General features: G+C 40.8%; 1 protein-coding gene across 1 annotated transcript; it reads left to right on the top strand.

Annotated features, from left to right (window-relative positions):
• Positions 1-2539: 2539 nt before the first annotated feature.
• Positions 2540-12881, top strand: TLR4 (toll like receptor 4). Its single transcript, XM_082620327.1, has 3 exons — positions 2540-2874; positions 7369-7535; positions 9888-12881. The coding sequence occupies exons 1-3, from the start codon at positions 2782-2784 to the stop codon at positions 12151-12153; spliced, it is 2526 nt and encodes an 841-aa protein (XP_082476453.1). The 5' UTR covers positions 2540-2781; the 3' UTR covers positions 12154-12881.
• The last annotated feature ends 955 nt before the right edge of the window (positions 12882-13836 follow it).

The raw sequence follows: 13836 nt of genomic DNA, 5'->3' as shown, positions 1-13836 counted from the left end.
GATGGCACAGGTTCTGGTTCCTTGCTGGATTCAATACTATCTACCCTCTTGAAAAACAACCCAGTGATGTCTGGGTAGTAGCTCTTTTCTTCTCGTCCCAGATGACATGGCAGCACTGGATTGCATTCTGATGACTGGCTGCCGCTACAACCTTTGGGTACCACTCTATGTTTGGGTCCTGTGCCTTAAATACTAACAGTGCCTCCTCAAATAAAAAAATCCCTTTGCCATTTCCTGCATTGTGAATCTCTTTGGTTCTCCAGTTACTTCTTCTTCCTCGTGTCTCTTTTCATCCTTTCTCTGGGCCTCCAGTTCCATCAGGTCTTCATTAGTAAGCTCCTCGTGTTGCACAGCAAGGAGTTCAATGAAGTTGTCCTCTCGCAGATCTAGCTTGAAATAAAGGTACTGTACTACTGTACTCTCTACAGTACTGTACAGTAAAGTACACAAAAGCACAACCACTTGCAGAGGATGCACGCATGTGACAATGTGCGCCAGACACGTGAACTAACTTACGTGATTGGATATGCAAACTCACATTTGCACCTTTGAAAGTTCACAACTTGAAGGTTCATATGTAGGGGACTTACTGTATAAAAGCCAGATAGAGGAGGTGTTTCTGAGCATGGGCTCTGGTTTGGTTAGTTTGCATATGAAAATACGCTCCAGGGCAAATCATTTGCGATCTCTAAGAACTGACTAGCCCAGTCTATCCTCATCAGCAAGGCCACCAATGCCAAAGCATCAAGAATACAGAAAATATGAAAATATAGTTAATATACATTTGATGAGAGAAATGAGGAAGCCAAAAAGATTTCCATTTTGGATGATTATGAAGTAAAATGCTGTTAACTTTCAAGGGAACTAAACTTTATTGAGCACCTACTCTGTGCCAGGTACTGCTTTAAGACCTTTACATAGTCTCAATCAATCCTTAAAGCAACATTTTGACAGGGGGACTCTTTTTAGCTTAATTTTACAGCAGTGTTGTTGAAGAAGTCTGCAAGAGTTTGTGCTCCGTCCCCTGTGACATGCTTCCTTTTAGCTTGATTTTAGATGTGTTGGATTTGAGGTGCCTGGGGGACATCTTGGTAGAACTATTTAGGATACAATACAAATACCATCCCCATTTTAACCTACGTTCTTATTTAACAGAAACTTACACTGCACTTCTTACACTCTAGACACTCTGTCCTCAAAGCTTTACAAATGCCATCTTATTTAATCCCGTAACAGTACTTTGAATTATTATCCTCATTACATTCATATTTTTAATCTCCTTAATAGCTACCAAGTTATGGAATATCCTGATGAATCATGCACTAGACTAGGCATTTTATGTAAATTAACTTAATTCAATCATGCAAGACAAATGTGATTATCTCCACTTTAAAGACCAGAAAACTAATGCTTAGTGGCTTGGATCACAAGGCTTTATATTTATGAAATTTCATAAATGTGAACTTCTGTTGTGATTAGAACTATTATCCCATTTTACAGACCAGAAATTAAGTCTCAATAGTTTAAGTGACTTGATCAATGCTACAAGACCATACATCACCTAGGCTGGATTTGAATTTCGGTATATTTGATTTTTCATCCCAATCTTTTCCCAATATTCCTGCACTTTTCAAAATGTGTTTCACTGGAGCTTTATTTTCAATGTTTCATAAATGTGGGCTTACTTTTTATGAATCTTGATTTCATAAAATTGGACAGTGCCATGGGCTAAATAATATCCCCCGCCAAAATTTATAGGTTGGAGTCTTCACCCCAGTACCTCAGAATGTGACTGTATTTTGAGATTGGGTCTTTAAAAAGGCAATTAAGGGCTTCCCTGGTGGCTCAGTGGTAGAGAGTCCGCCTGCCGATGCAGAGGACACGGGTTCGTGCCCCGGTCCGGGAAGATCCCACATGCCGCGGAGCAGCTGGGCCCGTGAGCCATGGCCGCTGAGCCTGCGCGTCCGGAGCCTGTGCTCCGCAATGGGAGAGGCCACAACAGTGAGAGGCCCGTGTACCGCAAAAAAAAAAAAAAAAAAAAAGGCAATTAAGGTAAAATGAGGTGATGAGGTAATGGATTAGGGTGGGCCCTCATCCAGTTTGACTGACTGATTTCCTTATAAGAAGAGGAACTTAGGACACAGTCACACACAGAGGAAAGACCATGTGAAGGCACAGGTGGGGAAGACGGCCATCTACAAGCTAAGGAAAGAGCCTGAGAAGAAATCAACCCTGCTGACCCTCTGAACTCAGACTTCTAGCCTCCCGAACTTTGTGAGAAAATAAATGTCTGTTGTTTAAGCCACCTAGTCTGTGGTTTTTGTTATAGTGGCCTAGGAAATTAATACACACAGTAAGTTTCCACTACTAAAACAAAAGTGGGAAGCCACCGTCCTAGGTAGTTAGTCACGCATGCTGTATGACCAGTCTGATTACTTTCCTAAACTCACGAATCCTGAGGTCAGATGACCTCCTGGGATAAAAGCCAGCTTCCTCTTGCTGTTACTCCAGCCTCTGGTCTGCAGACATTTTCTTCTTCTTCTTCTAACTTCCCCTCCAGTGACAGAGGAGATAAATATTAGAGAAACAAAAGTCCAGAACGCTAAGGTTGCCACTCTCACTTCCTCTCCTCCCTTAACCCAGCACTGCTTTGAATACAGTCAGTGCTCTGGGGCACCGAGCAGGGAAGAGAAGACAGCAGTGCCTTGGAGGCTGCCTTGACCGCCAGACACAGAGGGTCATGTTTCCAGAAGGCCACTTTTGGTCACAGAAAATGCCAGGATGATGCCTCGCACCCGCCTGGCTGCGGCTCTGATCCCAGCCATGGCCTTCCTCTTCTGCCTGAGGTCGGAGAGCTGGGACCCTTGTGTACAGGTATGTGGTTGGAGTCAGCTCGGCTTCCTGGAGCTTTGCCTTGCTTCTGAAAAACTGCTCTCTGCTCAGTTTCCCATGACGGGGCCCCAGTTAGTTTCATTTGCAAACAGACATCAAATTACCTTAAAAACTTAAGAAACCACAGGGACCAAATGATTCACGGCTATAGGACATTCACAAGCAGCCCATAGGGTCATGTCCCATTTAGGAGTTAAAGTGCTCCTAGGGACTTCAGGTCAGATAGACCTGCTTAAAATCACTCTTCTTTCACTTTTGGGCTTTGTGACCTTGCAGAAGTTATTAAACCTCTCTGAGACTAGTTTTCACATTGATAAAAGAATTACAGGCTTTAATAGAAAGTTGTAAGAAGCCTGTTTCCTGTCATTGCTTAACGCTGGTGGTTTGTACACTCTGTTTCAAGCTGTTGCTTTGCCCCTTTCAATCTCAGGAAGAAGATTTTTTTGGTCTCTTAATAGAAAGAACTTTCTAAGTGGACTTCAGACTTCTGAAACTAGTCATAGTTCTGTCCACAAAATGAAAAGAAAAGGAGTTGGGAAAGAAAAGGAGAGACAGATACAGAGAAAGACAGAGAAAGAGCAATGAAGAGAGAAGAAAAAGAGACAGGGAAAGATGCAAAATGTCAGCTAAGGCAATGCTTTCTTTTTTTTGTAAATAAATTTATTTATTTTATTGTTTTATTTTATTTATTGTTTCTGGCTGCATTGGGTCTTCGTTGCTGTGCGCGGGTTTTTCTCTGGTTGCGGTGAGTGGGGGTTACTCTTTGTTGTGGTGCGCGTGCTTCTCATTGCAGTGGCTTCTCTTGTTGCGGAGCACGGGCTCTAGGCGTGCAGGCTTCAGTGGTTGTGGCTCGCGGGCTCTAGAGCACAGGCTCAGTAGTTGTGGCGCATGGGCTTAGTTGCTCCGTGGCATGCGGGATCTTCCCGGCCCAGGGATCGAACCCGTGTCCCCTGCACTGAAAGGCGGTTTCTCAACCACTGCACCACCAGGGAAGCCCAATGCTTTCTTTCTTTGTGAAACACCAACCAGCTGGTTTGTAATCTCATTCATGAAGGATTTCCTTTGTTTTTCCCCTGCATGGACTTCACAATTGCTTTGGAAAGCCCACGGCAGAACCAAACAGCCAGAAGAATGCCCTGGGATTTAGGGTGTGGCAGAAATTCAAGAAAAGCATAACCAGCAGTCCTGACATTGAGGACATGGGGGAAATTGTGTACTTTAATACGTAACAAAGACAGGTTTGTTATTTCCATGTCCTCTGTTCCCCCCATTCCCTGCTCATTGTCCTCCTCCTTGTGTCTCTTTTGCTGTTCAGTTAGTGGGTATAGATCCTCCAATCATGGTCACCCCAGGATAAAATTACAGCCACTCCTGGCTCCTCCCATCTCCCATGCCCCAAATGCTCTCAGTTTTTGAAACTTGTCCAACCCTGCCCATCACCACAGTGCCACCCTAGGGCAGATCCTCAGTTCCCCTGGCCTTGATTCTTGGGCAGTGACTCATCTCCTGACCCCTTAGCCCCCTTCCTTTAATTTAATCTCCTCATTTTCATCTGCTGTTTATTTGTCATTGTTGTTGTTTTTCCTGAGGTTCAGATCTAACAAATTACTGTCCTTAAAAACTTTTAATAACTTTCCATTGCTATTAGGACCTTTTCCTAACATGGGGCCTTTGCACTGGCTAGTTCCTCTAGCTAGAATGCTTTCCCCCTAGATCACTGCTGCTCAATGGGTCACATGATATTATTTAAATTTAAATGATACATTTAATAAACTAAATTTAACTAAATTTTTATTTAACCAAATTAACTTAATTTTAACTAACTGAATTTAAAACTATGTTTTAAACTATGTTCTAGTAGTTCAAAAAATAAAAACAAACAGGTGAATTTAACTTTAATAATATTTTTATTTAAGACAGTATATTCAAAATATTATTTCAAAATGTAATATATACTAGACTATTAACAAGATAGTTTACATTATTTCTTTGGTACTAAGTCCTTGAGATTTGTACATATTTTACATTTATCATATTTAAACTATCCACATTTCTCATACTCAACAGCCATGTGTGGTTAGTGGCTACCATATTGGACAGTGCAGCCCTAGATATTTTCATAGCTTAATCCCTCACTTCATTCAAATTTCTGCTTAAGTGTCACCTCCTCTGGGAAGTCTTCCTTGATTGCCTCATATAGAGCTCCCCACTCCCTATATTTGACCCTAATCTCCTATGCTGCTTTATTTTTTTATATCACATCATTGAGTATACATATATATACAAAATACATATAGTGTTGTGAATATATATATATATATATATATATATATATAGTTCACTGTTTGTCTTTCTGTTGAAACGGAATCTGTCAGAGGGCAAGATCATTGCTAGTTTTATTTATCACTTTATCCCAGTGCCTAGCACATGTAGTTGTTCAATTTATATGTGTTAAGTGATTAAAAGTATTGCCACAGGACAAAGTATGAGGCCCTCCTGATCTGGCTCTGGCTTCCCCTCTGGCTTAGGTTTCACCACTCCTGCCACACACCAGCTAATCTGAGCTAGTTTTCTACCCCTGTGTACTCACACTCTTCCCTCATTCTTCCTCTTTCCATATCCAAATCTCAACTTATCCTTCCAGACCCACCTGGAAATATTCTCTTTCTTGGAAGCCTTCTACAATCTACAATCCCTGGATCCAGGATTGATCTCTATCTTTTCTGAACCAAAGGGAATACTTGCCAAGCCTGGTTTAAGACCCTTTTCAGGAATGAGTTGTGCTCCTATCATAACTCTTACTCTAGACTGTGAGCTCACTGAAGTATGGAGCCTTATCACATTGGTCTTTGTGCTGCCCACAGCACTTAGCAGAAAATGCCTTCAACTGGGATTTGAATAAACTTCCATGTAATCAGTTATCAATTCATTTGTTCAACAAATATTTATTGAGCATTAACCATTTTCCGGGCATCATTCTGAGTGCTGGAGACAGAGAGCTAGAGTCTCAAGGCTTACGATCTAGTGAGGGAAACAAACAGTACGTATGGAACAATCACATAGAAGGCATAATGTTAGATAGTGATGCCTCCTGTGAAGGAGGATAAAAGAGGGTAAGGGATGATGTCTGGCACCATCCTCTATTAGACGGTATGGGCTGTGAGGATTCTGTGAGGAATACCATTTCAGGAGACAAGTGAATAAAGCAAAGAGCTGCACTATGGCCTGTGAGACGTTACGCATGTTACTTCATCTCACTGAATTCTTCTTCTTAAAAAGGTTTATTTGAAGATTAAATTCAAACATGTAACATATAAGAAACAAGCCTGCATATAGTGGGGAATTAATAATAGCCAATAATAATACATGCTAACATTTATTGATCATTTACACTGTAATAGGCTTTGAGATAATCTCTTTAATACCTTATCTCATTAATTCTTTTAAAAGATTCTACTGGTTTTAAACTGAAAACCAAAATTAGCTGGCTTAAGCAAGGAATTTTGTTGAAGAATCAGAGAATTAGGAAATTAAATGGGAGTTTAGAGAACAAGGCTTACAAAGAATTTGGGAAAATATGATAGAAATCAGCAGAGGAACCAAGACAGCATCAAGGCTTGACCTTATTCACTAGGTTCCACCACTGGAGTCTATGCACTTCAAAGATTTGTCCCCATTTCTATCTCATCTGCTCAAAGGTCACTGATCTAAGGGAAAGAATACAATTGGCAAAACTTGGGCTATGACTAAGGAAGGTCTGGACACCCGACTCGCAGTCTCCCTAAGCTTGTATACAACAAGAGGTGTATTTAGAAAAACAACAACAATGGGACTTCCCTGGTGGCACAGTGGTTGAGAATCTGCCTGCCAATGCAGGGGACATGGGTTAGATCCCTGGCTCGGGAAGATTCCACATGCCATGGAGCAACTAAGCCCGCGAGCCACAACTACTGAGCCTGCGTGTCACAACTACTGAAGCCTGTGCACCTAGAGCCTGTTCTCTGCAACAAGAGAAGCCACCGCAATGAGAAGCCCGCGCACTACAACGAAGATCCAACACAGTCCTAAATAAATAAATAAACAAACAAATAAATAAGTTTTAAAAAAGAACAACAACAACAAAATCCCTTGCTGCAAATCACAGGGAAGAGATAGGGTGAAACCCAGAGCTTTTGGACTCAAGAGCTTCAGCTCTTCACCACTTGACTCCATTGCTTCTCGCTAAATGCTGCCATTGTGATAGTAGAGGTTAAACATTGGGCAGATGCTTTTCCCTTCCTAATCTAGAGTAAGACATTTTATAAGAATGAAGTGAGTGGATAAATTAATGGATGGGTGGATGGATGAAAGACGGCTGACTGGCCCCTGTGCTTGTCCCAGTGGCATCCCAGGCTCTGGCCTAGGAGAGGAGAGTTGCTGGGAGGTCTGGTAAGATGCATGCAGCAAGACACTGCATCTAATATCTGATCATTTCAGGTGGTTCCTAACATTAGTTACCAATGCATGGAGCTGAATCTCTACAAAATCCCTGACAACATCCCCACATCGACCAAGATACTGGACCTGAGCTTTAACCACCTGAGTCATTTAAACAGCCATAGCTTCTCCAGCTTCCCAGAACTGCAGATATTGGATTTATCCAGGTAATGTATGAGTTTTACCATTGTACATGGAGAAATGTTCATTGTTTTATCATTTCATTCTTAAGTCAGAAACCCTGATTAATGAAGTCTCATTTTCATTCACCTATTTATTCATTCAACAGACATCTTACTTGCTATATAACTTTGGGCAAGCCACCTCCCTTCTCCAGGTCTCAGCTTTCTTATTTGTGAAATGAGCAGTTGGATGAGACCCTCTCTAAGGACAATTCTATCTTTGATTTTCTTTTAAGTTAGGGGAGTACATTGACTCAAACTCTTTCATCAGCAGATATTTATTGACTACTTGCTACATGTTGTTCACTCTGCTGGGAAACGAGAGTATGTTGATATATAACATACAACCCTAGCTGTTAAGGAGGGCATATTCACTTGAAAGAATTGATATGTTTAAATCCTGAGCATGGTGCTCAGCATAGTAGACATTCAACACGTGCTACGTGGTTCTGATTTCGGATTTTGAACCTGAGATAATAAGGATAGTAATATATAAGAGTAGGTGATAAGTTATTTGCAAACTAGAGGCAAGACATTGTGTTGTACAGAAAAGGGGCCTTCTATGCAGTGAATAATCAATATAGAGTTCATGAACTGAGTGGGATTCAAATAATGTCTAGAATATTGGAAGTGGGGTAGAGGATAAGGAATTAGAATTGGTTACAAGTAACCCAAAGAGAAAGATAACAAGATCAAAGGAAAACATCTGCTGTGAGAAAGAACAGTGACTACTGTTTTATTTTTCTGATACAGGGAAGTATATATATCATTCATTAGAACAGGTGAAGTTATTATCATCATTTTGGGGGGAATTGAATCCTAAAATCATTTTCATCATCAGGGACCTTATTTAGAAATGTAATAGATAATGGAATATAATCTCTATAAGGGTTTGTGAAAAATGGAGAAACATTTTATGTATGACATTTTATTATAGAAACTCTTAATAAAGGATAAGAGGATAGTAGATATTTCTGCAGAAGAGTGATCATCTTATGTTTTATACTCTAACTTGGATATTGATAGATTACAACAAAGGGGGGATCAAGCATTTTGAAGGCAGCGACATAGAGCCTTATGGAGGTCAGAAGACTTGAGCTGGGTCCTCCTCCAACATATACTGCCATGTGGCCTGAGGCATGTCACTTTGTGTGACTTTAGTCTCAGTTTTCATATCTGTGAAACATAAATGGTGAACCTTACCCCATAGGGTTAACTGTGATACTAAATGTTAACAAGCTATATATATTAAAAACCTTGTAAAGTAGACTTTATAAGCATAAAATACTATTATAGCATTCCATTAGTTTATAAATTTCAGTTTTCTGAATAAGAATTTTGTCAAGAAATATACTGAATTGAGGTAGACAGACCAACGCTTTTTTTTAAACAAAAGTTTCTCATCAATGTCCCTTATAATTCACTTTCGACGCACCACATACCCAAGGAACTACCCGCAGAGGCTTTAAATATGTGCTTGGAGAGAGGCTAGCTCCCCCTCCTGGTTAGCCAGGAGGAGATTCTGGATTAGGGCAAGGACAGATTACAATGCAATAGATACTCTTGACTTTTCATGTTGCTTCACAGTGTTCTTCATATACAGTAACTCCACTTATCTTCTAAGGACGCTTTGTGATAGACCAGGCAGCCTTTTTTTCCTATGGAAATCTATTGATACATTTTTTTTTCTTTTTGTAGATGAGGAAATTGAGGCTTGGAGAGTTTAAGGGATTCATACACATGCACATGCCTTGTTGACAGCAGACCAGAGATTCATGTTCACATCTCCTGCTTCCAAGTTAAATATTCTCTTCATCTAATACTCTGATTAATATTAAGTGATAAGCCCTATATGGAGAACTTCTCATGAACATTAAGGATATCTGTGACATTTTGGTGTAATTTTTTATACCTTTGAAATTGACATTCACTAGTCATGTATCATGCCTAACAACTAACAACTATCTGCCTCATTTGTACCAATCAGATATAGAATCACAATTATGTGTGTCAGGAAATGGCTAAAGTTGATCCAAGGTTCAGTCTTCACGTGCCCCAATCATTGATCTTTGACTGATTTCCCTCTGTTGGATGGGCTGCCTCTGCTTAGCATGTGTGCCTAGTGTGATAAAAAGAGATTGTCATGGGGGTCAGTATGATAGTACCACATTTGTGGGGTTTCTTCTTTGCTTCATCTGCCTTGCTTGATATTTTTGCCTATGCATCATAATATGGCATGTCATATCTGTGTGAAGACCTAGATGACTGTGTTCATATTTCATTTTGTTTTTTTATCTAGCAGAAATATTATGTAATCTGTATCTCTTTTCCTTGTAGATGTGAAATTCAGATGATTGAAGATGATGCATATCAGGGCCTAAACCACCTCTCCACCTTGATATTGACAGGAAACCCTATACAGAGTTTAGCCCTGGGAGCCTTTTCTGGGCTATCAAGTTTACAGAAGCTGGTAGCTGTGGAGGCAAACCTAGCATCTCTAGAGGACTTCCCCATTGGGCATCTCAAAACCTTGAAGGAGCTTAATGTGGCTCACAATCTTATCCATTCCTTCAAGTTTCCTGAATATTTTTCTAACCTGTCCAACCTGGAGCACTTGGATCTTTCTAATAACAAAATCCAAAATATTTATCACGAAGACTTGAAGGTTCTACATCAAATGCCCCTACTCAACCTCTCTTTAGATTTGTCCCTGAACCCTTTAGACTTTATTGAACCAGGCACCTTTAAAGAAATTAAGCTCAATGAACTGACTTTGCGAAGTAATTTTAATAGTACACATGTAATGAAAATTTGTATTCAAGGTCTGGCTGGTTTAAAAATCAATCGGTTGGTTTTGGGAGAATTTAAAAATGAAAGGATCTTGGAAAGTTTTGACAGATCTGTCCTGGAGGGACTGTGCAATTTGACCTTTGAACAGTTTCGGATAGCATACTTCAGTGAATTCCCAAGGGATGATACAGGCTTATTTAATTGTTTGGTAAATGTTTCTGTGATTTCTCTGTTGAGTCTGGTTTTAGACAGTCTAGAAGCCCCTCCTAAAGATTGCAGATGGCAACACTTAGAATTGATTAACTGTAAGTTTAAACAATTTCCCACATTGAAGCTCAATTCTCTCAAAAAGTTTGTTTTCATAGACAACAAAGGTATGAGCACTTTTACTGAATTTGAGCTACCAAACCTTCAGTTTCTAGATCTCAAAAGAAATCACTTGAGTTTCAAGGGTTGCTGTTCTTGCACTAATTTTGGGACAACCAAACTGAAGCATTTAGATCTGAGCTTCAATGATGTCATTACTATGAATTCAAACTTCTTGGGCTTAGAGCAACTAGAACATCTGGATTTTCAGCATTCCAATCTGAAACAGGCCAATGATTTTTCAGTATTCCTATCACTCAGAAATCTCCGTTACCTTGATATTTCTTATACCAACACCCGAGTTGTCTTCCATGGCATCTTTGTTGGCTTGGTCAGCCTCCAAACCTTGAAAATGGCAGGCAATTCTTTTCAGAACAACTTGCTTCCTGATATCTTCACAGAACTGACTAACTTAATCATCCTGGATCTCTCTAAGTGTCAACTGGAACAGGTATCCCAGATGGCATTTCACTCCCTCCCTAGACTTCAGGTGCTAAATATGAGTCACAACAAACTCCTGTCATTGGATACACTTCCTTATAAACCACTCCACTCCCTCCAGATTCTGGATTGCAGTTTCAACCGTATCATGGAGTCCAAGGAGCAAGAACTACAGCATTTGCCAAGGAGCCTTGCTTTGTTAAATCTTACTCAGAATGACTTTGCTTGTGTTTGTGAACACCAGAGTTTCCTGCAGTGGGTCAAGGACCAGAGGCAGCTCTTGGTGGAAGCTGAGCAAATGATGTGTACACAACCTTTAGATATGCAGGGCATGCCCGTGCTTAGTTTCAGGAATGCCACTTGTCAGATGAACAAGATGATCATTAGTGTGTCGGTTCTCACCATCCTCTTGGTATCTGTGGCAGGAGTCCTGGTCTATAAGTTCTATTTCCACCTAATGCTTCTTGCTGGCTGCAAAAAGTATGGTGGAGGTGAAAGCACCTATGATGCTTTTGTAATCTACTCAAGCCAGGACGAAGACTGGGTGAGGAATGAATTGGTAAAGAACTTGGAGGAGGGGGTGCCCCCCTTTCAGCTCTGCCTTCACTACAGAGACTTTATTCCTGGGGTAGCCATTGCCGCCAACATCATCCAGGAAGGTTTCCACAAAAGCCGAAAGGTTATTGTCGTGGTGTCCCAGCACTTCATCCAGAGCCGATGGTGTATCTTTGAGTATGAGATTGCCCAGACCTGGCAGTTTCTTAGTAGCCGTGCTGGCATCATCTTCATAGTCCTGCAGAAGTTGGAGAAGTCCCTGCTGCGGCAGCAGGTAGAGCTGTATCGCCTTCTAAACAGGAATACCTACCTGGAGTGGGAGGACAGTGTCCTGGGGCGGCACATCTTCTGGAGACGACTCAGAAAAGCCTTGCTGGATGGTAAACCATGGAGGCCAGAAGGAACAGCAGATGCAGACAGCAGACAGCAGGAAGCAATGGCCTCCACTTGAGGAAGAAAATCTCCTGATGTGCTCCTTGCCCAGCTGGACACAGTGATTGTTCAGTTAACAAGTATTAAATGCTGCAACGTACCAAGCATTGTGCTAAAGGCTGGTGATTTAGTGCTGCACAAGATATACAGGACTGCTAATTTCATGGAGTTTACAATGTAGAGGGCATAAACACTGTACTAAAGTACAGAACTTCCAGGTGGATGTTTCAACCAACTCAGCTAAGGAGACCAGGACAGGGAAAGTCAACTCAACTCTTACCCCGTCAAATTGGATTAGAACTAAGAGATTGGGCCTCAGTGAGATTAGAAAAGGGCAGACTTCTTCTCTTTCGTCTTTTGAGTAGAAACCATCTCATGTTATATGTGTTAGCCATGTTAAAACAAAGTGGTTTTGGTAGTTTCAACTGATCTAGGTCTTGGCTCACTTTTCCCTTTTCTTTTGAATATAATTTAAATTCTATTTGTGACTCAAAAGGCTCCAGATTCAGATCCACCTCCTACGTTAAGTCAATTCACAAATATCCTGGTTACCCCTTAGCATGTTCTATTTATTAACTACTAGTCCCTGATATTTTTTTGTCTTTACAAATCCAGTTCTCATTTTTTGTGTCTTCTGTATAAACCCATATCATAAATAAGGCTGTTAGAGACATGCTGGAAAGATCCATATTTTTAGCCACTAACTTTTGAGCAAATATGTAAAATATACTCTGTCACTTTGTCACTTGATGCCATTCTGAAGTTATTACCTACCAAGTTATGACTGTCATGAAAGAAGCATTAAAATAATTTGGTTGAAAGTGGCACTTATTGTAATAGAGGGAAACAAGTCCAGCTTCCTGGTCTCATCATGAGCAATTCAGGCTAGAGGCAGGGCAGGAGGCGGGATGACCTCAGGATGTCAGCTCTTCTTGATGACCCCAGAAACATGTGGGCTGATACAGCTGGGGTGACTGCATGATGGGAGTTGCAGCAAAGGTTTCTTCTGCAGCAAATGAGTATTGTTTGATGGTCCACTGAATCTTTCAGGGGATTTTGAAATGGTTCGAGGTGGGGAGCACACATTGCTGTTTCCTGTTGGATGTCACTCCATGATCACATTTAGGAAAAAGTAGATATTTTCATTGAGAAAGTAATGTCCTTGAGGTTACTGTGGGTCATGTTAAGGAAATTCTTTGAAAAGCACATGCAGCCAGCTTTCCCAGAATGGTGCAGGCAAAGAAAGGGCAATGAGGACACTTGGAAAATACAGTTGTCAAAAACTGGAAATATGGCCACATTTAGGAGTGTGTTTGTGACTGAGTGTTCCAGAGTGTATTTTGGTTGGAGCATGGTTGGAGCTGCTGAACATGCCTGGGTGTGTTTATAGGTCTTATGTGCTAGTGAAAGTGGATGTATGTATTTGTGCACACACCTCTATGTGCTCCTGTTGCTTTTCGTGTGATCATGTCTGCATGGAAGAAAGTGTGATTATATTGCAAGGGAAATATTTGCATTTGACACAGATGTCTCCAGATGTTTGAGTCAGGTCCTCACTCTAGTGTTGGTATGTGATTCCTTATATACAAATGTCTGTGTTATATTCTGAGTATGCTTGAAGGCATGCATTTTTGTGTGTGTCCAGGCTATATGTGAGTGTGTTTCTTTTCATATTTAAGTACGCATTCTTCATCTGTGTGTT

The sequence above is a fragment of the Mesoplodon mirus genome (assembly GCF_964341445.2).
Source record: "Mesoplodon mirus genome assembly, chromosome: 1".
NCBI lineage: Eukaryota > Metazoa > Chordata > Mammalia > Artiodactyla > Ziphiidae > Mesoplodon > Mesoplodon mirus.
This window is presented reverse-complemented; position numbering and strand designations above follow the sequence as displayed.

Bases quoted from the DNA above. Each gene is read 5' to 3' on its own strand.
- TLR4 (XM_082620327.1), top strand. From the start codon at position 2,782: ATGATGCCTCGCACCCGCCTGGCTGCGGCTCTGATCCCAGCCATGGCC. The intron at 2,875-7,368 runs GTATGTGGTTGG...TGATCATTTCAG, and splicing joins GCTGGGACCCTTGTGTACAG to GTGGTTCCTAACATTAGTTA. The intron at 7,536-9,887 runs GTAATGTATGAG...TTTTCCTTGTAG, and splicing joins CAGATATTGGATTTATCCAG to ATGTGAAATTCAGATGATTG.